Here is a 27,167-nt window from a genome sequence, read left to right as displayed (position 1 = left end):
AATTTGTATTTTAGAATCATTTATGAAATTATATAAAAACATAAAAAAGACTTTCGTTGGGTAGCCGTAAGCGTGACAGCCCGGTGACAGCTAAGAATATAGGCGTTTTGTTCAAGCATAAGCAAGGTTATATTCCAAAGGAAACAAAGCAGAAACGTACGATAAAAGTATAATTATTAGTAATTATTATTAACCATTTAGAATATTACAAGTATTAATGAGCATTGATATTTTTCGAGAATCATTTGATTTAGAAAAGATTTAAGTTGGTTTGACGTTTAATGTGTTGATGTGAATCGAAACGCAACGTGTCCGGTAGGATTCTATTTCGGACTGTCACTTCACTTGGACTTGGAATGGGAATACGCTAGGATGTAGATGGTTGCTAATTAAAGATTAAGAGGGATTGCCTCGTCTCCTTCCGCCGCCTGGTCCGGCTGGTGGGAGACCGATTTGTAAAGTGCGTATATCGCTGTGCGTGAATTGTGCGCGTGATTTACTTAGTGCGTCCCGTGTCGCCGATGGACATGAGCACGGTTGGTGATCGTGTTCCCTGGCGCGCTGTTGCGCGTCCCCGATTTTGCTGAGCGTCATGCTGACGCTGCTTCTACGCCGTAGGACGCGGCCTTGACCTGCAGGCCGTGTGTCGGATGGCTATGCTGCCGTCCGACAACTCCAAGGTGTCTTCGTGCGGGTCCTTCCCGTGAAAGTCCGAGCGCCGCGGGTTGTTCTCGCCTTAGCTTGTCACAGCTGGGGCTCGATGAACGCCCGCCGCTGATCTACGTCGATCTGTCTGCTACGCTAAGTTCCAGGATGAAAGCTACATCCGGTATCCGTGAGTGCACTAGACTCTCGTTTTAGGTTTTGGCCAAAACTCCGCGTTTCGCCCGCCTCGCGACCGTAGATTAAGGATTGCCATAGTGTCACTCCACAGCCGCCAACGGCTTATAGAAACAAATTGTATTTTGAGTAGCGCCCGCCCTAAAGCGGAGTGCCTTGTAAGTAGTTAGCGGAGTATATTAAATTGCATGTCAGATATTTGGTTTTATCCTTTCAATATCCTACCAAGTTCCCATTAACCAGGTTAGAATAACAAGAGGACCCTTGTACTCCAATAGTCCAATGTTTTACTGCGGATCTTATCCGAGGCATTTTTTCCATTAACTATTTAAACATTTAAAACCCTATTATTTTTTATTCACTACAATGCAACGCAACTTTAAATCTAATTATTTTTTATTCACGACATGGTAATTGCTATAACTGTTCCAAATTTTAGGTATCTTACGTCAAACGGTCTCTGAGAAAAACGCAGGCAGACAGACATGACGAATCCATAAGGGTTCCGTTTTCACAGATGATGTATTTCTGTTGTCGCTTTAACAACAAATACTAAAAACAGAATAAAATAAATACCTATTTAATTTAAGTGGGGCCACAGAATAAATAATAGTAATTAGGTATATGTATATTTTTATTAGTGATGTAATAGTTTTCTTAACCGTGCGAGCCGTAATTTGAATAAGCTAACGAAAGAGCTTGACATTGATATATTTAATTGCGACATTCCCTCCGTGAGGCGTAAATTGACGGAAATGTGTTTCAATTAGGCACTTTTTATTTATCTCGTAAGTGAGTGCTTTGTATATGTAGTATCTAAGTTATAACATAACACTTTATTTTGTTCTTAGTTTTTCAGTTTTTTTTTTCTTTGTTTTTACACTATTTAATTGGTGTCCTGTCACCGGTAGTAGGCTTTGATTATGTAAGCGAATGTTGTTAGTTTTGGTTTGAGTCTTATCTCTTTCATGTGTGCGATGTGTGTGTGTGTGTGTGTGTGTGTGTGTGTGATGCGTGTTACTTAAGTATATGTTTTTACTACATATCTATTTGCGAGTTCCTGTAATTGGCTCTATATATCTATTTATGATTCCATTGTCATTTAGTTAGCTGTTGGATCTCCTTATGTAAATAAATAAATAAATAAATAAATAAATAAATGTACAGTCAAGCGTGAGTCGGACTTAATCACTTAGTTTTAGATCCGACCCCTACGGATTTTTTAAAGACATTTCACTCACGTTTCACATAAAAAATACATTGTTAAAAATTGTGTAATGTACGGAACCCTCGGAACGCGAGTCCGACTCGCACTTGGTCGGTTTATTTTTTTAATTTTTTCAATTTTACTATTACGAGCTATACTTAATGGAACTGTACCTACTGCAGATACGAGTACGGTGCATATTAATCATAAAATTATATGTAATATCCATATATCCAACGGTGAATACCTCTTTAACCCTTTTACTGCGCCTTTTCATCAGCTGGTACAGTTTTGTAGTTTTGTTTTGGTTTGGTGTGGTTTGGTTATCAGGAGATAACTTAGGAGATCTAAGAGATGCGCAAAAACTAGCTCCGTCATATGTGGCGTCGTGCTAATGACTGGTACCAGGTACTGAAAAGGCACCGTGTCAACGACTATAGTTCGTTTTTTTAGCATTAGAAAGAACTTGCAAAAAGGTAAGCGATCTTGACATGTCTTTTAATTGAAAAACGTTTTTTAAAAATCAAAAACTATTACTTATGAAAGCAGAAGAATATGAATGATCGTATTAGATTCATAATTGTAACATGTTTGCCGTGACTTATTTTTAAAACGTGTTTGTCAATTAAAAGACACATCAAGATTGTTTACCTTTTTTCTAATGCTAAAAAAACGAAATATAGTGTCGGTTTGCTGGTCACTGCATGGCGGCGAGATTCAGGCGGCTGAAAATAGTCATCGTCTAAACGGTCTGAAGATGTGTATGTATGTATATTTACTTTATTGTACATAGAAATAAAAACACGAGAAACACAGTTACAGAGTCAATTAAATACAACAAAGGCGAACTTATCCCTGAATGGGATCTCTTCCAGTTAACCTTTGAGGAAATGAGTAGGACAGAAGTACCGATGAATGACAAACAAAAGCAAAAGTGTACAATCCCTAAAATAAATGAAATGCAAGTTTTGAATACACATTACCGTAAAACGGGGTGAGTAGGTTTCGCGGGGAGAGTTGGGTTATGAATGGGGAGAGAAGGTTTGAGAGGGGGGTGAGAAGGGATTTTAAGGCTACGCTACAAAAATAATGTATTCCAATTTAAAATGGGGCTAAAGTAATACGCATAATAAAAAAAAATCGATCCAACAATCTTCCAAAATCACCTTTGTATGAAAAACCCTCTTACCCCAAATACGAGGCACTACGGGGTGAGGTGGGTTTTCCTCTTTATCGTCAAAGTTATGAAATGGAACTACCCAAAATAAAATACAAACGTCCGAAACTCCGAACCACTTATTATATACACCATTCAGTTTTCACATGTAAAAATAAAATTTTATCGAGGTTTGAAAGTCAAATTTCACCCAACTCACCCCATTTTACATTTTACAAATATACATAAATAGAAATATAACAATGTGCTGTAGGGTAGGTAGACACTGGCGCCGTAAAGGCGTCTCAAAATAGTCTCCGTCTAAATCAACCATAAGCGCCTAACGATTTTGTAATAGCAAAAGTAAATTTTAGTTTTGAAATCAATATAATCAATACGAATAATTTCCGTAGATACATAAAGTAATGATATCCCATCAAAAACATTAATGTGAAATTACAGCCAAGTTCAATATTAAGATTATTCGTCGTTAATTTCGCCGGAAAAAGAATTGAGAATATTGAGATCTACATATGGGTTATAACACTTTAAACTCTCGCGTTTTGTACACATATTCAATTACACAAACGGGTCTACCGCGATATAATATTTTCATTGTTTTTACCTTTAATTCCGACGTTTCAGCTGAGTTGCATCAGCTGTGGTCACGGAAAGACTGACGTCCCAACAAATGTCAACGGAGATATTAATAAAACAACACTAAACTACCCGAAATTAGTTTATAAAAATGTTCGGGGTAGACAAAGAAATTGCAGCTACCCGTTAAAGTTTAATGTTTATTGTCCACGGCACGACACACAACACTCACTTCTTCAACTGTCACTCTGTTGGAGCACTGTCTAGAGGGAAACTATTTCCTCTACCAAGGGCAGTTTTATCTGCAAGTGGATGGGGTGGCAATGGGCAGTCCTGTTGCCCCCGTGATTGCCAACATATGGATGGAACACTTTGAAGAGTTGGCATTACGTTCCGGACCGTCTGTAATTAAAATGTGGAAGAGATATGTAGATGACGTGTTCTGCATTTTAAAGGGCAACGCCGACACAGTGGAGCATTTCGTCGGCCATTTAAACTCCATCCACCCAAAGGTAAAGTTTACATTTGAAATGGAGTGCGATAGATCCTTACCCTTTCTGGATGTGAAGTTGAGAGTGAAACCAGATGGAACCCTGGCACACTCCGTGTACAGGAAGCCCACACATACTGACAGGTACCTACAAGCATCTTCCCACCATCATCCGAGGCATCTACAATCCGTCGTCACATCCCTGGTTAACAGAGCACGAGACTTATGTGACGCGGAACACATAGATAATGAGTTAGCCCATGTTCAGGAAGTGCTAAAGAAAAATGGGTACTTGCAGAAAATCCCACGCACGACTAGGAAAAAAGAAAGACATCCGGAGGTTAGTAGGCAACCAGCCTTTTTGCCGTATGTGAAAGGGATAACGGACAAAGTTGGATCAGTACTGAAGAAATTCTCCATTAAGACTGTATACACGCCGTTATCTAAAGTAGCAAGTCTTTTACGCAGCCCAAAGGATGTCATTCCGTACCAGAATCCGGGTGTCTACAAGATAGAATGCAGTTGTGGAAGTGCGTACATTGGCCAAACAAAGCGCAGTATTCAAGAGAGGGTAAAGGAACACATAGCAGCTGTTAAAAATCGCCATGTAAACAAATCCGCAATAGCTGAGCACTTGCTGACAACAGGAACGAATCACTGGATTGAGCTACATAAACCCAAAGTCCTCTCCAACGAGCGACACTATTATCCGCGGATCGTGAGAGAGGCGATTGAAATCAAAAAACACCCTAAAAATTTCAATCGAGAGGACGGTTACAAATTATCGTCTACTTGGGGACCAGTGATTCAAATGTTGAAACCAGCAGATATATCTTCGGACCAGTGTACGGATACTGTGAGTGTTGTGTGTCGTGCCGTGGACAATAAACATTAAACTTTGACGGGTAGCTGCAATTTCTTTGTCTACCCCGAACATTTTTATAAACTAATTTCGGGTAGTTTAGTGTTGTTTTATTAATATCTCCGTTGACATTTGTTGGGACGTCAGTCTTTCCGTGACCACAGCTGATGCAACTCAGCTGAAACGTCGGAATTAAAGGTAAAAACAATGAAATTATATCGCGGTAGACCCGTTTGTGTAATTGAATATGTCTACATATGGGTGCCAAATTCTAGTTTGCTTGGGGTGTAATTAAAGTTCAGGATTTGTCTTGGCTAGTTTTTATACCAAAAAACTAATTTTAGAAAAGGTAACATTAGACACTGGTGTCCATTATTTTGATTCCACTTGTTGTTATATTCGGTCGTTGGTGCTCCGTGCACCGCCCGGCAGCCTCAGCTCCCGCTGAGCCGCTGCGCCCCAGGGACCGGACAACACTTTCCGCAATGCCTCTCAATGGGCGTCCCTTAAACACGTCTAACACATTGAAGACTTTCCAGTTTGAATTGCAAGCCTATTTGGTCATTTGACTACCCTTTACCAAAACCCTTAAAAGCTTAGGTACCTATATGCCTTGCAATCCCTTAATAAGGGTTACCCTTATCAGTAAGCGCTTATTTATTTATTTTCCTTAATCTCCAAGTTACCATTGTGGGAGTGATCTTTAGCAGCCCGGCACGTGCCACCAGCATCATACTATGACAGTAACTCTCTATACACTATTCTCTTTGACTCAATGTAACGTCTGTGTATATGTATACTGACTTGCCTCAACCATATTAATTAGAGTAATAAATAAAACATTACATATTGTTACATATCTAATTTGCTATTTTCTTAAAACAAAGAGTTGCAGGTTTGCAAACAGAAAAACAATATTAGGTACTATTTACTAAGCTTCGAGCAACACCGGGAAGGACTGGCATTCCCATTATTTTCCCTCTGCCGAAGCACATGTCCAACTGGGCATGCACATAACTAATTAGCGCGGTGCGTGTTGTGACTGTCCGTACACAATAAAGATCGAGGTGTGCAAGATTTGTCTTTGACGTGTGTCATTTTCTATACATTTGTGTCGTCATTACAGATTGGATTTTGTTTTTAAGTAGTGACTATAGTGAGCGAGAAGTGCGACTGGGTGCACGTTTCCTCCCGCAAAAAATGTGAGAAGGATTTGTACGGTAAATCGCTTGGGCACCTAAAGTGGCGGATTTGCCCTAAGGCCAAGTAGGCTAGGGCCTAGGGCGGCAAGTTATTTGCGGGCGGCAAATTGTGACAAAAAATTCCCTGATGATAACAAGAAATAACTCAAAATGGAGTCAATATGATGGGTGTTGAGAAAGGGGCGGCAGGGCCTGGGGCCTAGGGCGGCAAAGACTGCAATTCCGCTGGGCCACTCCCTCCCGACATGTCGGAAGCCGGTGTTGTTCGAAGTTACTAAGGAATCTCGCAAATGAACGGATAAGGTTTAAAGCACGGGCAGTCGTTGAGTTGACCGCTCCACCGGTGGATGGAGCCACAGTCCTCGATTCCGCCTATGTTGTTAGGCTCCTTTGGGCTCCATCCGTCGAACCCTGCTGCGGCCAGGGAGTCACCTGTAATAAAACGTGCGACATTAAGTGGATGTGAAGTGGATCATCTTTTAAAGAGGTGTGTTTTTCTACATTTGTTTGGTTTTTTTTATTTTTTAGATGATGTTATTGTGTGGTCTTTTTTGAGACCTGGGGGCCGATTTTTTAATTTTCAGCGCTCGATTTCGTTACTCAGAAATCGGCGGAAAAGGGCGAAATGCTAATTTTTAACCGACTTCCAAATCTCAAAGAAGGAGGTTATCAATTCGGTTGTATGTTATTTTTTTTATTTTTTTTTATGTTTGTTACTCCATATCTCCGTCATTACTAGATCGATTTTGAAAACTCTTTTTTTGATTGAATGTATATGCATACGGATTGGTCCCGTTTTTGTCAAAACCCAGTTCTGATGATGGGATCCATGAGGAATCGAGGGAACTCCTCAAATCTTAAAGGCATACATATAGTGATTTTTGGGTTTTTATCAACAAATCAAGCATATACACCCAAAAAAGTAACATTTGATGAAGTGGAACTGCTGATGATGATCAGAACGGAACTCTTTAACGACGCATAGTTCACGGTTGGCGATTTGTCCTCTTCGTTATGTTTGTTAAGCAAGTTAAGTTTTTAAGCCACATTTTTGTCAAGCTCGAGTTCTGATGATGGGATCCATGAGGAATCAAGGGAACTCCTCAAATCTTAAAGGCATGCGTATAGAGATTTTTGTATTTACATCAGAAAATCAAGCATTTTCATTAAAAACTGTTGCATTTGATGAAGTGGAACTGCTGATGATGATCAGAACAGAACTCTTCAACGACGCATAGTTCACGGTTGGCGATTTGTCCTCGTCGTTATGTTTGTTAAGCAAGTTAAGTTTTTAAGCCACATTTTTGTCAAGCTCGAGTTCTGATGATGGGATCCATGAGGAATCAAGGGAACTCCTCAAATCTTAAAGGCATGCGTATAGAGATTTTTGTATTTACATCAGAAAATCAAGCATTTTCATTAAAAACTGTTGCATTTGATTGGAACTGCTGATGATGATCAGAACAGAACTCTTAAACGACGCATAGTTCACGTTTGGCGATTTTTCCTTTTCGTTATATTCGTTAAGCAAGTTAAGTTTTTAAGCCACATTTTTGTCAAGCTCAAGTTCTGATGATGGGATCCATAAGGAATCGAGGGAACTCCTCAAATATTAAAGGCATACGTATAGATTTTTTTGTATTTTCATCATAAAATCAAGCATTTACATTAAAAACTGTCGCATTTGATGAAGTGGAACAACTGCTGATGATGACCAGAACAGAACTCTTCAATGACGCATGGCACACGTTTGGTGATTACGAATTTCGATTTTGACTTGGACTGGGACCCGGACTCGGACTCATACCCGGATCCGGTTCGGACTCGGACCCGGACTCGGATCCGGACTCGGACCCGGACACGGACCCGGACTCGGACCCGGACTCGGACCTGGACTCGGACCCGGACTCGGACCCGGACTCGGACCCGGACTCGGACCCGGACCTTGACCCAGAAAACCACTATGATACCTTAACTAAATAAACAACTATGATTACCTACCATAAAATTAATGTAGGTATAAAGTACGATGATGCCAATCTTATCAATCAATCAATCAAACAATCAAAATATACTTTATTCATGTAGGCCTAGCAACAAGCTCTTATGAATCGTAATTAATCTTAATCTAATTATCAGAGCAATTTATTGATGTTAATATTATTCCGTAATAAAATTGGATTATTATACATGTCAAATTTAACACTAAGAATTTCACAAAAGGATCGTCAAACATTAAAAAAAAATTGTATAAAAAAATACTAGTCTAGAATTTCTAGAATAAAATCTAAATGTCAAAAAAAAGCATAAGTAACAAACAAGTAGATAATATTACATCGGAATATCCATTTCCTTACTAGCCCCTCCCGCTTAAACCCCCGTACACCGCACGGCATGCGCCATTAAGTGGGTTAGGTTAGGTTTGAACTGCGATCCTCACAGAACCGAACAAGGATTAGGTTAGGTTAGAACTGCGAGCCTTACAGAAACGAAATGCTACTTGAAAAGTGGGTTTGATTAAGTTCGAACTGCGATCCGCACAGAACCGAACTGCTATCTGAGGAGTGGGTTAGGTTAGGCTAGAACTACGACCCTCATGGCTCCTCTTCACGATGGGCCAACGCCGGCCACTCCAAGGGACGCATTTATGCGTTAGAGGGAGCAAGTGATATTGCTATCTCATTCTACCGCATGGCTGCGTCCCTTGGAGTGGCCGGCGTTGGCCCATCCTGTAGAGGAGCCATTATACAGAAGCGAAATGCTAGTAGAAAAGTGGGTGGTTTTACCTCCTTTTCTACATAGTGTACCATCTACAATAATCTTTCATCGGCCCCCATGGAAGTCGGTTTTTTTTTCTTAAAAATTATTGAAATACGACCGATAGAAATTGGGTTCCGAGTGGTATTGACCACTCGTTTTAAATTCTAGTAGTAGAATTTAAATGCCTAGTAGAGGAGATATTATTGAATGAAATACACGAAATCGAGCGGTCGAACTTCAAAAACCGGCCCCCTGTGCCATATAAAGGGTTAAAAATATGTCTTTAAAAGTGGAAAAATTACTGCCTTGGGTACTTAAGACTTGAACTCACGGCATCTGGATCGATACTCCAGCGCTCTGCCAACTGTCTGTCTGTCGGTCGCAGACGTTTCTGCTGCTTGTTAAAATTTAATTTAAAAATATTTCGTTGAAATTTGCTGAGTACTCACCACCCTCTAGATCCTGACACTCACGCTAGATTACATTAAAAACTTTAGGTACTTTAAGCTTAGAATAAATTTAAAAGTGGGAAAAATTATTGTCTTAGGGGTTGTGCACAAATCACGCGAGGTGTTTTCAGCTACTTTTGACCCCTCCCTCCTCCTTGGTGATATTTCGTGAGGTTTTTGGCTACCCCCCTCCCCCACATAACCTCACGTGTATTTTTTTGATATTTTTCTATCCGATCGGTAGGCGACGCCCCCCAAAATTTCGTAAAATAGACTCGCTATATTGAAATGTCGAAAGAAAATGTATGTTTAACGAAACCGAGAAAAAGTATCTACTCATGTGGTAGGTATTTTTTCTTAGTTTCGTTCACTGTAGAAAAATACACGTGAGGTCTCCGTATACTCCCCCTATCCCTCAGCGTGATCTGTCGTGATTTTTTTGTGACCCCCACCCCCCCTATCGAACCTCGCGTGATTTGTGCACAAGCCCTTAGGTGAACCCTTGAACTCACGGCCTCTGGATCGATACTCCAGCGCTCTGCCATCTGAGCCACCAAGGTTTAGGTACTACACGTTTTTCTTACCGTGTATAGTCACCCAATCGTTTCCACTTTTTTTAAAGCCAATCATAGCGACTTCGGTATCATGAGCACCAATGATCGTATCCTTCGGGTTGTTCTTGTAAATTCGCTTCAGTGCTTCAGATTCGGTGTCGCTGTTGATGACGGCCAGGTCCGCCCCCTCGTCGCGACACGTGGCCCGCGCGGCGTCCCAGGCCTTCGCGACCCGGTGGAACTTGTAGCAGCCGCCGGTCTGCGGCGCCCGCTCGTATCCTGACACAATCACAGTAGTCATGGTCTCAGCAAAGTCTATGGTAATTTAAATATATTAAGAGCGGGGCACTCATGTATTTTAGGTCGAAAACGCTCGACATGTTTCACTCCGTACCGAGGCGTGTCATCAGGAGCTTGCGTAAAGCCTATGGTCACCAGAGGCGTTCGCCAGGGATCAATTCTGGGCCCTATTTTATTTTACCGTACAGCGCATGACTGATTCAACAATCTCTACACACGTTTAGTCGGTTGGCCTTTTACTGAATTAACAAATTAGGTCTAAAGTTTATTTTTGTTATTGAAATAAATACAGTCCTCCGTCGTAGCCCTATAAATGTACGCGAACATTGTGATAAAAACATACCTACATAAAATTAAAAGAACTTTTACCGTTTTCACCGCAAACAGCGATTCTCTGTGGTTCGTCTGTAAAATAAAATATATACTTATTTTACTTCACATTAGCTGATCCATTACTTATAAATCTTATAATTTATATTCATTAAGATTATGCCCAATGTTCTCAATAAATGTGATTAAAAATGAACAAAAGATATCGACTCAAAAACTATGCTGTCCTATTAATTTCCTGTTATGTTTATTTCAACAAAAAATGTCTAGGGCAGGAACCACTAAAATATAAGTGTGCTTAATTGAGAACATTGGGCAGAACTAAATGTGTACAAATTACCGTTAACTACACAAATATTACAAAAGTAAAGATAGGCCCGTCCATATACCTATTTGATTCCGAGCAATGATGTGCACAAACGCGATTTCTACACCACCGATCGAACAGGGTCTATAGTAATAGTTTACATATTTAATTACACAAACGGATCTATCGCGATATAATTTCATTGTTTTTACTTTAATTTCCAACGTTTCAGCTGAGTTGCACCAGCTGCAATGTGGTCACGGAAAGACTGGTTGTTGTCTTTCCGTGACCACAGCTGGCGCAACTCAGCTGATGCGACCAGGAACACGAAGCTTCGAATATACAAAACGGTCATAAGGCCAATTCTCATATACGGTTGCGAAGCCTGGACACTAGTGGACACTAACACAGAAAGAGCAGCGCGCGCTGCTGGTAGCTGAGCGTTAAAAGATCTACCGCAAGATATTGGGACCCACACGTCGAGGATCCCTCTTAACGTGTCTTAAAATTTCAGTTTCGGGGATCACGGAGAACACACGTAATTTTTGAAAGTATACGCCTTTTTTATTTATTTTTTTCACTAACCTCCCGTAGATGACGGAACGCAAGGGCCGTAGTACAGGATAAACCAGTCCTGGAAGGGGGTGGAGGGATGCTTGCACTTGTACTCGCAGATGCTGTGGTACGTGGCGTGGTCGCTCGCGCAGTATTCGAAGTCCGGCTTGCAGCCGCACGGCCCAAGTGGATTTGCTACCGCTAAACTTAACAGAATCACTGAAATGCATAATGCAAGCAAAATTATACAGAATTTTTCACAACACCAGCTGGTAAACGCTCTCTTGATTGTTCAAAAACTGATAAGAAAGCTGCATTTTATCCACATGTGAGGCAAAGTAATCAGATACAAATTTTGAGTTGCTTGTTGCTTCATTATGTTAGCTGGTAGAATTGACTTTTAAATGATAATTTTGAATGATAAATTTTATTCATTTGGATTTGATTTACCTACCTACCTACTTACCAATACTAAGCACCAATATTGTTTCCATGTCTGCCTCGACTGCTGCCACTCATTAATTGATTAAGTACTATTAGTCTTGAATAATGGAAATTTGTTACTAATTTATTTCGTACACAGCACATTAACAGCCCGTTCACACAGGGTCTCCGTTTTACTGTTCCGTTTTATCGTATACGTTTTTTTTTCATTGATCGCGTATGGAGTTGTATGAGCGACTTCACATAAATGACACAGTATTCAGTATACAGTAAAAAATGTCGGACCGTTAAATTATTAAAACCAAAATATTACTTTGCTAATCCGCGTAAAAGATACCGTGCTAGTCAATCAGTGCTAATAACCCGTATACTTACTTGCGTTATGACATTCCGTTTTGTCATCGAATACTGGATGAACGGACTACGTATCAGTCATATATCTGGGCTCTCAGTTAATGCCGGAGACGTTATAAGGTGCCTATGTGTAACCAAGGCATAATTTTTTGTTGTATCCGTTAAAACGGGTACCGTAAATACGGAGACTGTTCACGCCACCACTGCGTGAAGACGGAGGATGATTCCGGGCTGCGGGGCGCGGGCGGCGGGCACCGACGCCGGAGCGGCGCGTCCGCCGTCTCCCCACTCACACTCCACGAACGACCGGCATCACACCATGTCGCGTCCGCGATTTCGACGTCCGTCATTTTTTATTAATATACTTCATTTACTGTGTACAGGGTTGTTTTGTTTGCTGCCATCAGCCCCAATCCTGCACAGAGACTCTGTGTGAACGGGCTGTAATAACTCAAGTGAGTATAATAAGTATGCAAAAATCGATAACTGTAAAATATTAATATTGCCGTAGTCATCGCCTCCTGGATAATGGAACCTTTCACACGACTGCACACCAGTACTCTCCAATTGTCCGTTCCCGGACACTCCTTAATAATCTTTTATCTTTTGCACCTGACTGCGACTTGTTTGCCGACCAAAGTCGTTAAGTTTTTAAAGATTTTTTACGTTTTTGCGAAACAAACATGCAATAGGTAGCTTATTAATCGCTTTATTATTACTTACTTAATTTTACAGTGCATTGGTGTTAGCTGTATGTTGATTTCAATAAATATCAATATCAATTATCCACAAAACGACCTCTATATGTATATTTTAATATTTTATGTACAATCCAATGAAATCAACTCAATATAAATGTACGATGACACAAAATTCTACTTACCGACACAAAAAATAAAGACACTTTTGCAAACTGGACCATTTTAACCTCTTGAACGCCAAGAACACCTAACAACCGACCTAACCGTCGTCGTTACTAGTCGTGCCCACAGCACGTGGTCAATGTACCTAAGCCTAATCTTGACACTACGTATTCTCATTTGTCGACCTACTTATTGCATCGGCCGACAAAACAACGCACAGACTTTAGTCGTGAAATTAAACAAAATGTCGATAAATTTGTATATTAGTATCGCGCTTTACATCTTATTATCTATCAGTCGCGGCGGCCACGGCAGCAGCACGGTAGCAGCACGGCAGGATGTCGGTGCGGGCTCGGAGCGCAGTGCATAGCGGCAGCGTCGTAGGCCGAGGTCTCAGTGTCACCACTCCGTCACCAATCTACCAGTGGTCGCGGCCGCCACCCTTCCCCCGTCGATCAGTGTCGCGGCGACCACGGCGGCGGCACGGCAGGATGTCGGTGCGGGCTCGGAGCGCAGTACGCAGCGACAGCGTCGTAGGCCGAGGTCTCAGTGTCACCACTCCTTCACCGCAGTGGTCGCGGCCGCCACCATCCCCCATCGATCAGCGGTCGCGGCGGCCCCCTTCCCCCATCGATCAGTGGTCGCGGCGGCCACTCCCCCCTCGCTCAGCGTCGCGGCGGCCACGGCAGCAGCACGGCGGCCACGTCGAGCGCCAGGATGTCGGCGCGGGCGGCCAGCGCGGCGCGCAGGGAGGGCGCGGTGCGGCCGAGCTCGCCGTGGCACCACTCCTTCACGTACGTGCCCGCGCTGGTGCGGATGCTCAGCCGGAACAGGGACGGGTGATCTGTAGAGATGCAACGGATAGTTGTTGGCCGCCGAATATCCGGCCAGCGGAACTATACCTACATTTCGGTTTTTTGACCTGTTTCCTATAGTTCGTTTTTTTAGCATTAGAAAGAACTTGCAAGAAGGTAAGCGATCTTGACATGTCTTTTAATTGAAAAACGCTTTAAAAATCAAAAACTATTACTTATGAAAGCCAAAGAATATAAATGATCGTATTAGATTCATAATTGTTACAAATTTGCCGTAACTTATTTTTAAAATGTGTTTGTCAATTAAAAGACACGTCAAGATTGTTTACGTAATTTCTAATGATAAAAAAACGAAGTATAGTAAACGTTCGCGCGGACTCATTTCTAGGTTCGAAATGAGTGCGCGTGCAAGTCAGTGGAATGATTAAATTGTTTTAAAATAATAAACAAGTACGATTATGACCGTGTCTGTTCCTTTAATCCAATTTGTTTACTCCGAAATAAAGCAATGTTACTATCCGGTATCCGTCCGGATAGTAGGTCACTATCCGGTATCCGGCCGGTTTGTAAAATAATGGTCGGATAGGCTAGATACCGGATAGTAACCGGATATCCGGTGCATCTCTAGTGATCTGACACAAGTTGCATTTATTTAGGGCCGGTTGCACCAAACTGTTTGTCATCGTTAAAGAGTTTGCTTTTTATTGTATTGAAAGTTTCATAGTAAACCGCCGGGTGACGTTGATCAGCCTGTCAAGTGCGGATGGTGCAACTGGCACTTAGTCCGGTAACCGATTTCTCAGTAGGATAATTTTCTGACAGAAATTCAATTTTTCATACAAGTTTTTATCGTTGACTGTACTTTTCTTTCAACAGGCAATTAATCATCGAGTCAATTCTAACAAACAAAATACTCAATCGATACTGAAAAGTGGGGAAAAAATAACACGGGCTTCAAAATTTGTGATGAAAGATACGGATACGGGTCGGATACGGACGTCAGTGCCTTCTGTATTCTTATAGTATCAACACTGTGTACAGAGTAACACCAACCTGGCACGCTGTGAGCTTGCAGCGCGAGGATAGCGCGCATCCGGGCTAAGAGCGGCTGTACGGGTCGGATACGGACGTCAGTGCCTTCCGTATTCTTTTAGTATCAACACTGTGTGCAGAGTAACACCAACCTGGCACGCTGTGAGCTTGCAGCGCGAGGATAGCGCGCGTGCGCGCCAGCAGCGGGCGGCGGTGCAGCACGCGCAGCGGCGTCTTCTGCACGAGCCGGATACGGACGTCCGTGCCGGACGGCGCGTCCGTGCCGTTCGTATTGTCATCTGCGAACAATAAAACTATCTCTAAATATATTATTTCGCACTTAGATTTTTTTTTTCGTTTTATCTATGGATGTGGTCTTGGTAGATGGCAGAGCGCTGGAGTATCGATCCAGAGGCCGTGAGTTCAAGTCGCACCCAAGACAGTAATTTTTCCACTTTTAAATTTACGGCAGACCTTTTCTGATCAGATCGGGGAAATCCTGAAGAAAGGCCAGGCCAAGAGCACCCTAAACCGGCAAGCCTGTATGAGGAATGTTATGAAAGTGAAGGAAGCGAAAGAGGTATGTCAGGATCGTAGCAAGTGGAAATCCATGGTCTCTGCTTACCCCTCCGGGAAATAGGCGTGATTATATGTATGTATGTATATATGTATGTATGTATGTATGTATAATTGTTGTAGACACGTACCTCCGCTCCCTTGGGTGGTGGTGTAGCTGTTGATCCTCGCGATGTCGGCCTCCGTCACGACCACCGGCGCGTCGGCCGACGCCGGCTGAAACATCGTCTGTGTCAGTATAGTCTGTCAAGCCATTTCCCTCAAGTAGGAATAAGCGGCAAATTTTAAAAAAAACCGGACATGTGCGTGTCGGACTAGCCCACCGAGGGTTCCGTACTTTTTAATATTTGTTGTTAGGTATAGTAGCAACAGAAATACATCGTCTGTGAAAATTTCAACTGTCTAGGGTTCCATACCCAAACGGGACCCTATTACTAAGACTCCACTGTCCGTCTATCCGTCTGTCTGTCACCAGGCTGTATCTCATGCGCCGTTGAAATTTTCACAAATGATGTATTTCTGTTGCCGCTATAACAACAAATACTAAAAACAGAATATAATAAATATTTAAGTGGGGCTCCCATACAACAAACGTGATTTTTTTGTCGTTTTTTGCGTAATGGTACGGAACAATTCGTGCGCGAGTCCGACTCGCACAAGGCCCGTATTTTTTCTTCGCATTTCGCGCTCGAAAATGATTCGCATTTGAAATCGGAAATCTGCCGCTGGACACACTATATACCTATTTATGACAATTTGTTGTTGGCTTACCTGGTCGGAGTCGGAGTGTGTGAGTTTGATGCAAAGGGCCTCGTATTCCTTGCACTTGCTCTCCTCGCCTCTCTTCAGTTCCGTCAAGTCATCTCTGAAACAGATATCCAGCTTTTAAAAGGATATATGTGACGTTGTCATCCAAAAGGTACCACAGTGTCGGTTGTCGAGAAGGTTAATTAAAACCAAAAACATTACTTTGCTAATCCGCGAAAAGATAGCGTGCTAGTCAATCAGTGCTTGCGTATTTTTTACACGACTGCCCAAAAAAAAGAGTGTATTGTTTTCAGCGTTCATGTTTGTATGTAGGCACATATATATTTTTACATGCAATTAATGTTAACACCGCAAGTATAAATACGCAAGCAAATATAACAAACCACTACCAAAAGAACAATACTCGACACGTGTTTCGCCTCTCTACGAGGCCTCTCCAGATAAGGTTGATTTCAAATTGAAGCTACATATAGCGCCTTCTTGACAATTCAATTCAATTCAATTCAACCGGCAAAAAGTATCCTTTTGGTTGAAAATGGCACATATATGTATTTTGGTTTTGTTGAAAAAGTAATCATCCGAGTTTGGGCGAAGGTCTTTATTCGAGTTTGGGCAAAAATGCCCGCACTCTCGCCAATTGCACCCGCCTGTCGGGTCCATGTTTGTACTCACTTGGTAACGTGCACCATATGTTTGACGACCACCGACCCGCTAGTCGAGATCTGCTCGCACGCTCGTGCCAATTCTTCTTTAGTTAACTCGCGTCGCGGGTCCGAGATCTGAGGGTTTGGTCTTATATTCATATTCAATATCAAAAACATATAAAATCTCAAAAATGCGCGTTTTCCCAGAGATAAGACCTAGCTAGATCGTTTTATCGCCCCCGAAAACCCCTGTATAGCAAATTTCATTTCCTGCTGTGCTGTATAGCAGTCGTTTCCGAGATCCCCGAAATATATTATTTATTTATTTATTTAAACTTTATTGCACAAAACATAAAAATAATGTACAAATGGCGAACTTAATGCCTAATAAATAAATAAAATAAATAAATAAATATTATAGGACATTCTTACACAGATTGACTAAGTCCCACAGTAAGCTCAAGAAGGCGTGCGTTGTGGGTACTCAGACCACGATATATGTAATATACAAATACTTAAATACATAGAAAACACCCATGACTCAGGAACAAATATCTGTATCATCATACAAATAAATGCCCTTACTGGGATTCGAACCCAGGACCATCGGCTTCGCAGGCAGGGTCACTACCCACTAGGCCAGGCCGGTCGTCAAATGGCATGGTCGGTCTAATGGCATTCTCTACCAGTCAACCATCGGGCCAAACAGAGACATGTAAAAATGGTGCAAGGAGAACAGAGGCATATATATATGTATAAATAAATATGCTCGTATATACTCACATACAAGAATTGTTTAGAGGTATAAGATAATATTACATGTACTGTACAGTCGCCATGAGATATATCGAAGCGGTCAAGGTGTTCACAATATCTGAACACGCACTCTAACGCCTTGAAAATAGAGGAGTGTTCAGATATTTGTGAGCACCTTGGCCGCTCCGATATATCTGATGGCGACTGTAACACAAACTATAACAAAACAGGTACAATTATCAAGTGTGACAGTACGTATTAACGACCTAGCTTTTTCCTATGAAAGTGTGACAAGAGTGTTTTAAAAAAAGCTCCCCTTGGGTTTAAAAAATACCGGTCAAGTGCGAGTCGGACTCGCACACGAAGGGTTCCGTACCATTACGCAATAAACGGCAAAAACATCACGTTTGTTGTATGGGAGCCCCACTTAAATATTTATTTTATTCTGTTTTTAGTATTTGTTGTTATAGCGGCAACAGAAATACATCATCTGTGAAAATTTCAACTGTCTAGTTATCACGGTTCGTGAGATACAGCCTGGTGACAGAGAGACGGACAGCGGAGTCTTAATAATAGGGTCCCGTTTATACCCTTTGGGTCCGGAACCCTAAGTGAAGTTATGAAATGAATGGACGGCCGACCCCTAAAAACCTGTATCGTTTTCGAAGGACCTGGATTCGTAGATAACATGCCAATCGCTAACACTACGTAGCGAACGAAACACAACTGTCACCGTCACACTAATATGGAAGAGTGATAGAGAGACACAAAGCTATTCGATGGCGAAGCGCTAGCGATCGTCACCTTGGCAGGCGTGGCTCACCCCGCGATTTCTCGACGCTTTGCTACAAGTAGCTAAAAGTACATCCGTTCCACACCAATTTTGGTGGCTAGCCATAAGTCGCGCGTGGCGCTGTCGCCACCTAGCGGCCATATCTGTGCTGATCGTAACAGACGCGTTGTGTTAGAGAGTGAGTCTTCTGTACCTAGAATTCAGTAGACATAATTAGGGCCCTTATTAAACAAAAAAAGTGCATTCGTGCTATAGCTAATATTTCTATCATGGAAAGCTGCAGGCCTGTCTTTAAAAAACTAAATATTTTACCACTACCATGTATGTACATAAAAAAAGCATGCCTATTTGTTAAAAAACATCCTGAACTCTTTAGGCGCAGGTCTGATGTTTTTGCGGGTAACCAAAGAGCTCAATACTTGGACCTTCTGTACCAACCTCCTTGTCGTACTGCGATCTATCGTAAAAATGCGTATAATATGCAGTGGCGGGACTTCCATACAAGCCCAAAAGCCCGGCTTGCCCTAAGGCAACTAATTGCCTTACCGAAATTACGTAGTGATAAGATCAATAAAGATTATTTTGAAAATCGCGCGCCAAACGAACCCGTATTATTAAATTCAAGCCACAGCGGCCTCGAACCGCGGCACGAGCGTGTTGCAAAATTATGCCGCGGCGTGGCGCCTCGTCCGCGCGAACTAAATCAGGCGGAGGATGTTCTAGCTATCCTGCTCGAACTCGCACTCGTTGGCTTGCAACCGTGCTTGCTTTTTCGTCCCGCTCTGGGCACTATCAGCCTACAAACCGTCAAAGAACGATGTAACTATTTGTTGGTATGTATAGCAATTTTATAAGACGATTTATGCTTGGATTTTGTGTGAAGTTAGCTGCATAAGTTCGCACAGCGCGCGTTCGCGTTTACTTCAAGTGTATTATTATTTAGTTGAGCCGAGTCAGTGGTCGAGTCGAAAGTAACGAAAGTTTGTTTAAGTGAATTTGATTAAATAGTGAATGTGAATTTGTTCATTGTTGTGGCGCTTAGTTTAATAAGTGTTAACAATGGATCAAGAAGTGGTTCCTTGTGACGGTTTGAAATGCGTCCACGTTTTAGTCAACCAAAACAAGGTAAAGTCTTTGACCTTTGTCGAAAAACGGGACCTAATTTCCGCGGCAAAACCAACACCCGACTTGTGTATTTCTCAGTCAAGTCAGTCGCGTAAGAGAAATTTCTGTAGGGCCGTCTACAAAACTCATTGGATTGTTGGTTGTTCCCATACAAATAAGATGTATTGCTGGTGTTGCATATTTTTTTCGAACGATATTAACGTTTGGAATACTTCTGGCTATAACGATTTAAATAATTTATCTGGAGCAATAAAGAGGCACATGAATTCCGGTAAACATATATGTGCAGTGATTTCTTTTAGCAATTTTGGGAAACAAAGGATCGAGGCCTCTTTGTCGCGACAATTATCAGAAGAAATATCAAAACATAACATGCGTGTTGACAACAATCGTAGTGTTTTTCAGAGGTTAGTCGATATTGTGTGCCATTTAGCACAGCAAGAACTTCCTTTTAGAGGACACGATGAGTCAAACACTTCATTAAATAGGGGCAATTTTTTGGAACTTGTATCGTTGCTATCAAAATATGACGGCGTTCTAGAAAAACATGTTCAAAGCGACAAACCAAGCTCGAGCTATTTCTCTAACAAAATACAAAATGACATTATACATTCCGTAGCAGACGTGCGCTATGATTAGCTCGCCTCGTCACGCTAGCAGATGCATTTGACCCCGAAGAGTGAAGATTGGACAGTTATTACGAAAACATATCTTTCGGCTTGCCCTACTCCAAAACCCTAGGCACGCTACTGATAATATGTGCATTGTTTTATATAACAACCTTCCTGAAGACATGAGGCAAATGGAATATAATAAATTTGCAACAGTGATCACTAAGTGGCTCAGTGAAAATTGTTTTTATAGCATCCGGGAACTTATGGATTTTAAATTGTATAACTCATAACTGACATTACTACTTTTATATAAAATTATTTTTAACTACATTTATTTAATTTTATTTGAATCGTAATTTTATCGTATTGTATTTATTTTAAATTCAGTGTGTGTATCTAAGAAAACGTTATCTTGTTGATAACATTTTCTTATTAGTTTATATAATTTTTGCATGTCGTTCATCGACTGAATACTTTATCACCTACTGTACCTTAACATCCTGTACTACATGTTGTTTTAAGTATTCTAGCAAATAAAATAATTCTGATTCTGATTCTGTACTATTATTTATTCTGTGACCTTGGCTAGGCCGCCTGTACGGTAGTCCATCGAGAAACACTCGGCAGGGCTCACCTCTATGGCGAAGGGCCGCCCCTCGCCCAGGCACCGCACGTCCACGTCCTCTCGCCCCGCCGACACGAACTTCAGTCTGTGCTCCATCTCTTCAGGCGCCAAACTATCAAAATTAATTTATTCAGAGTTTTAATTTAAGGATGACAATTGGAGCCCTATTATCCTAGGTATAGCGCATGGATAATGCTAATAGCAATCATTCAATTCGCGCATTGCTTACTTTAATTATTAGATAATTCAGTGTCCATTGATATACTTTATTACATATGGTATAAGGTCCACTGTTGGACTGTTAACAGTGTGGCCGATGGTATTCGTGGAAAGACCATCAGCTGAGCGGCTACCGGCCAATTCGCAAATTGCGGGGATCTTTCTCTTTTACTCCAATGAAGGCGTAATTAGAGTGACAGAGAAAAATCCCCGCAATTTGCGAACTTCGATTTTCGCGGTTAGGGGTCATCCATTAATTACGTCACACGAATTTCTAGGTTTTTTGACCCCTCCCCCCCTCCTTGTCACACTTGGTCACATTTGGCAAACCCCTCCCCCCTAGTGTGACGTCACATTTTTTCCACGAAATCGCCAAATCGAATTAAGTATGTACCTAAGTATTATTAATATTTTATCAAAATATTTTTGACGATATAAATATTAGTAATTTTATAACCCAAAACTGCTTCTTAGGAAAGAAAAGTAAACGAATAAAAACTATTATCGTTTTAAAAACTTGTTATTTAAATGTACAGTGAATAAAATAATTTAAATAAATGTTCGGTTACTGATGAAGTTAAAGTGACGTCACAAAGTTTGTTTCTCCCTCCTCCCCCATGTCACAATATGTCACATTTTCTTGACCCCCTCCCTCCCCCTAAACGTGTGATGTAATTAATGGATGACCCCTTATAGCCCTGGTCACATAAAGAGCAGTCTTACTTGTAGACGGCGGCGATGGGGCGGAAGATGATTTCTTGCACGGAAGACTCCATCATCCTCTGCCCCCGCACCAGCCATGGGGTCTGCGGCAGCTGCCGCGACAGCTTTATATATCTGTAACAATTTATTAATTTTGGGTGAATCAACTTTTTCTTGTCACTAGTTGCCATGGTTACGGTCTCCCGGAGACCACTCTTCAGGTCACTCTTAAAATACTAGTTATTTCGTATTTAAATGATCCAAACTTGAATATTTTGGTAGTTATGAGGCCTTTCCATAATGGGACATATACTAAGCACGTTTGTAGAACATGGTACAGCAGCTCTTCTAAGAAACTATGCTACTATTGTCTCCTGGCTGATGGGACAGAATAACAACAAGAAATAGTTGATCGACCCTTGGCTATTGCACAAAATACAACAATGTACGAATGGCGGACTTAATGCCAAATGCCATTCATGAGTTAACCATAGGGCCAAATCATATTTCATACGTCTGCGAGCGATATTACAAATCTTTATATTAAAAGAAAATTAAAAAAAATACGCTTCCGCCAGGACCTGAACCCTCGACCTCTGCAATCCCTGCATCGCTCTAAACCAGCGGTCGGCAACCTTTTAGCAGCCAAGGGCCACATAGTAGTTGACGGAGGTGACGCGGGCCGTACTTTGTTAATATTTATGACTTTATGAGACATTGTCGTTTGTCACTATTACATACAAAATAGCCAAGGCGGCTCTCTATATATTTATTTATATATTTGGAATATTTTTATCAAGAGATGTAAATTTAAATTAATGATTTATATTCGCCACTCTAATGTGATGGTGAGTAATATGATATGTCTCGTCTTGACACGGCTGTGCCCCCAGATTATGTAAATAGTTTGTAAATAATGTATAGTATAAGTAGGTTAAAATAGAACATAATTTGCATGCCTAGATTATTGGCGAAATGTGCTGAACTCGCAAAATTGCATGTTAACACCAAACTTCTGTACCTACCACATTTCTAGCAAATAAAAAAATAAATTTCATTTCATTTTATAAATAAATTTCTCGGGCCGCAAGTGAGAGGTTCACGAGCCGCATGCGGCCCGCGGGCAGCAGGTTGCCGACCGCTGCTCTAAACCAACCAAGCTACAGAAGCTTACCAGAACTGCGCAAATCTTTCCATTCCTTCGTTTATGTACATTATGTACAAACGCCTTAGAGTCTAGCGACATCTACCGAACGACTGTTTTGCCAATATCTTGTGTAGTTTCAGATTTCACCACAATATTCTTAAATAATGCGTACTTTAGAAGTTCTGAGGGAACAAATGAACATACATACATACCCACATACATACCGGTCAAAATCATAACCCTCCTTTTGCCTTGCCGTAGTCGGGTAAAAAGAAAATAAGACAGATTACCGTCACACGCGACCGCGCGGGCGGCGGCGGCCGGCGTCTACAGCCGCAGCTGCGGCAATGTCGCCTTTTGTAATGCTTGTTCCACGCCACGGTGTGTCACATTAACTGCGGGCCGCTGGTGCGGTGTGAACGATGATGCTATGATGATATCTCACCGTCCTCCGATATACAGCGGCGCCCTGGCGGCCGCGCACGCGACCGCACGAGCGGCGGCGGCCGGCGCCTGCAGCCGCAGCTGCGGCAGCGTCGCCTTTTGTAATGCTTGTTCCACGCCACGGTGTGTCACATTAACTGCGGGCCGCTGGTGCGGTGTGAACGATGATGCTATGATGATATCTCACTGTCCTCCGATATACAGCGGCGCCCTGGCGGCCGCGCACGCGACCGCACGAGCGGCGGCGGCCGGCGCCTGCAGCCGCAGCTGCGGCAGCGTCGCCTTTTGTAATGCTTGTTCCACGCTACCGTGTGTCACATGGACTGCGGGCCGCTTGTGCGGTCTGAACGATGATGCTATGATGATGATATCTCACCGTCCCCCGATATACAGCGGCGCCCTGGCGGCCGCGGCCGGCGTCTGCAGCCGCAGCTGCAGCAGCGTCGCCTTTTGTAATGCTTGTTCCACGCCACGTTGTGTCACATGGACGGCGGGCCGCTTGTGCGGTCTGAACGATGATGCTATGATGATATCTCACCGTCTCCCGATATATAGCGGCAGCGTCGCCTTTTCTAACGCTAGCTCCGTGCCGCGGCGCGTCACATCGACGGCGGGCCGCTGGTGCGGTGTGAACGATGATGCTATGATGATATCTTACCGTCCCCCGATATACAGCGGCGCCCTGGCGGCCGCGCACGCGACCGCACGAGCGGCAGCGGCCGGCGTCTACAGCCGCAGCTGCGGCCACTTCGCCTTTTGTAATGCTTGTCCCACGCCATGGAGTGTCACATGGACTGCGGGCCGCTTATGCGGTCTGAACGATGATGCTATGATGATATCTCACCGTCCCCCGATATACAGCGGCGCCCTGGCGGCCGCGCACGCGACCGCGCGAGCGGCGGCGGCCGGCGTCTGCAGCCGCAGCTGCGGCAGCGTCGCCTTTTCTAACGCCAGCTCCGCGCCGCGGCGCGTCACATCGACGGCGGGCCGCTTGTGCGGGGCGAATGAGGACGGAGATATGCTTTTGAGGACTTCTAGTTCCTGGCAAATAAAGTTGAATATGACAATTTGAATATATTTTTATTGTAGAATAGGGAATATTCCGCTTCCTTCAGTGACGTCACACTATAGTCGGTATACAGTGAAGTTAGTTTATTATGTACCTGAACATCGTCCGGGTACTCGTAGTGTAGGGTCAGTAGCAGCGGACACACGGCGCCCGAGTCTAGGGCCAGGCCTAAGTGGCTCGCCAGGCGGGTGCCGAGCGACCACTTCCAGGCTTCCTTCAGTGACGTCACCCGATCTGAACAAAAAAAAAAGTTTACTAAGGGCCCCCCCACATCTAGCGTCTTTCTAGCGTCGGCGTCTACAACTGTATGGCCGCGCTCCACGCAACGTCGACGCAACTGCGCAGCGACGACATTTTCCATAGCGCTGACCAGACGCCGATAGACGGCGACGCTCGAAAGACGCTAGATGTGGGGGGCCCTAAATTTTTTTTTCTTTGTTGTGATAAGTCCCTTTTATGTTATTTTAAACCATAAACGTAGCTAGCTAGTCAACAAGTAAGCCAAGAGGATTGTTCACCTGTGTCATACTCCGGGAACTTGTGTGTGATGGCCAGTTGCATGTATTTCTCCCGCACGATGGTAGCGATGGGCGCGGCAGCGCGCAGGCGAACGTTGTGCAGACGTAGCTAGTCAACAAGTAAGCCAAGAGGATTGTTCACCTGTGTCATACTCCGGGAACTTGTGTTTGATGGCCAGTTGCATGTATTTCTCCCGCACGATGGTAGCGATGGGCGCGGACAGCGCGCAGGCGAACGTTGTGCAGACGTAGCTAGTCAACAAGTAAGCCAAGAGGATTGTTCACCTGTGTCATACTCCGGGAACTTGTGTTTGATGGCCAGTTGCATGTATTTCTCCCACACGATGGTAGCGATGGGCGCGGCAGCGCGCAGGCGAACGTTGTGCAGACGTAGCTAGTCAACAAGTAAGCCAAGAGGATTGTTCACCTGTGTCATACTCCGGGAACTTGTGTTTGATGGCCAGTTGCATGTATTTCTCCCGCACGATGGTAGCGATGGGCGCGGACAGCGCGCAGGCGAACGTCGTGCAGTCGTAACTGCAAATTATAACAATATCATATAATTTCATAGAAGATTAATGTCTAAAATAACACTTGCACTGTGTGTGCTATCAAAATCGATGCAGACTTTTCTTGGACTGACTCTACTTTCTAGTCATCAGGCAAGGCTTGTATATACAGGTTTTCTATAAAAGATAACTGACCCTTTCTTATCCATCATCTCCTTGGCCATGCGGCAGCTGTCGTCCCACGTGCCCTGCTGCAGCAGGCCGAGGCAGCTCGCGCACACCGCACCTCGCCTCCGCTTAGCCTCCGGCTCTGAATCTGCACCGTCAGCTTCGCCGTTGGTACCATTGTCTGTGACATTCTCTTCAGTGGAAGTTTGATCTTGTTCATCTTGATACTGTAATATTTATAAATATGATGTGGAAGGTTATACATAAGCTCTTGTAAGGTGCAGTTTTGAGGAGTACTGTTTCAAGTGAAAAATATCTTCAGTTTAGATTTGTTTAAAGAAATAAAATAACTTGGTAGGACTGTATATGTGTGAAGAGACAGTTCTGTCTCAAAATGGATCTCCAAAATTTGGAACATGGTCAAATTAACAAAAAAATTACGGTCTAACAGCTTACGGAGGCTCCGAGCTTGCTGAATTTATCTGAAGCGCCTTTCCGATATCGGATATCGGAAGGCAACAATAAGTGGAACAGTAAATACAATAAAAATTATAAAAAAGGATGAACGCCGATACCTTTTCTGCAGACTCTTTCACATTTTCGTACACTCGCGGATGATGCAGCCCCAAGTAGCGCAGGGCACACGCGTCGCAGCACCCCTCGTCTTTACACAGCTTGAATATTGCCTTTTCGTTCATAATTTCACAAATAAACCTTTAATTTTTACTGTGAACATGTGCTATGTGAAATAGCTTGGTGCAATGCAAGTAAATATGAAAATACTAAAATTTGCGATGTAAATTGTACTTTATTAACTAGAAGATAAGGTTTTTTTTCGTAACGACTTAGAGTGAAACTGACAGCTTACAAGCCAAGTTGTCATCATGACAGTTATGTTTCAGCACGCGATTAATTTTATATTTTGTAATACATTTTTATAGAATTATAGTTTCAATAAATTTCCATATGGATTATTGCTATTTCTTTTAATAATTCCTAAAATGTAATTTTACATTATGACAAGATAAAATTTTTAACTACTAAATTATCGAAATACTGTTCGGATCATGTTCGAATTGCTTGTAATGGAATGTAGTATAGTAATTGCCAGTTTAAAAATTTAATCAGCTGATTATTTTAATCAATTGTAATTTTAATTTGTTAATCTTTATTAATTTTGCTAAATTTGAATAACTACTTATAAGCTCAGTAAGCACAAAATAAAATTTTACACATACATTATACATACTGGTTATCTAATTTATATTTCAGCCGGCCTTTCAAACTTTTTCATAACTTTTCAACCTGACACAGGGATGCCAACTTAGTGGTTTTACCACTAAATTTAGGGGGAAATAAACCAGCTAGGGGTT

At 42.5% G+C, this 27,167-nt stretch overlaps 2 protein-coding genes across 2 annotated transcripts in view; one reads left to right on the top strand and one right to left on the bottom strand.

The window, feature by feature from the left end:
- Positions 1-4,159: 4,159 nt before the first annotated feature.
- LOC134677889 (uncharacterized) overlaps positions 4,160-27,167 on the top strand; it is a 67,039-nt gene continuing 44,031 nt past the window's right edge. Inside the window, exon 1 of the mRNA XM_063536331.1 lies at positions 4,160-5,286. Coding sequence (XP_063392401.1) covers positions 4,163-5,185 — 1,023 coding nt within the window. The 5' untranslated portion in view covers positions 4,160-4,162 and the 3' untranslated portion in view covers positions 5,186-5,286. The remainder of the gene's footprint in view (positions 5,287-27,167) is intronic.
- LOC134677872 (putative tRNA pseudouridine synthase Pus10) lies at positions 13,877-26,536 on the bottom strand. The gene is made up of 12 exons (XM_063536302.1): positions 26,370-26,536; positions 25,822-26,021; positions 25,545-25,654; positions 24,694-24,833; positions 24,375-24,571; positions 21,961-22,074; positions 21,028-21,130; positions 17,134-17,240; positions 16,465-16,558; positions 15,825-15,909; positions 15,270-15,416; positions 13,877-14,114 (listed from the first exon to the last, which is right to left on the bottom strand). Exons 1-12 carry the CDS (start codon positions 26,490-26,492, stop codon positions 13,936-13,938), a joined length of 1,599 nt encoding a protein of 532 aa, XP_063392372.1. The 5' UTR covers positions 26,493-26,536; the 3' UTR covers positions 13,877-13,935.

Source organism: Cydia fagiglandana, chromosome 27 (genome assembly GCF_963556715.1).
Source record: "Cydia fagiglandana chromosome 27, ilCydFagi1.1, whole genome shotgun sequence".
In the NCBI taxonomy this organism is placed as follows: domain Eukaryota; kingdom Metazoa; phylum Arthropoda; class Insecta; order Lepidoptera; family Tortricidae; genus Cydia; species Cydia fagiglandana.
Note: the sequence above shows the minus strand (reverse complement) of the source record. Positions and strands in the feature narration are given on the sequence as shown.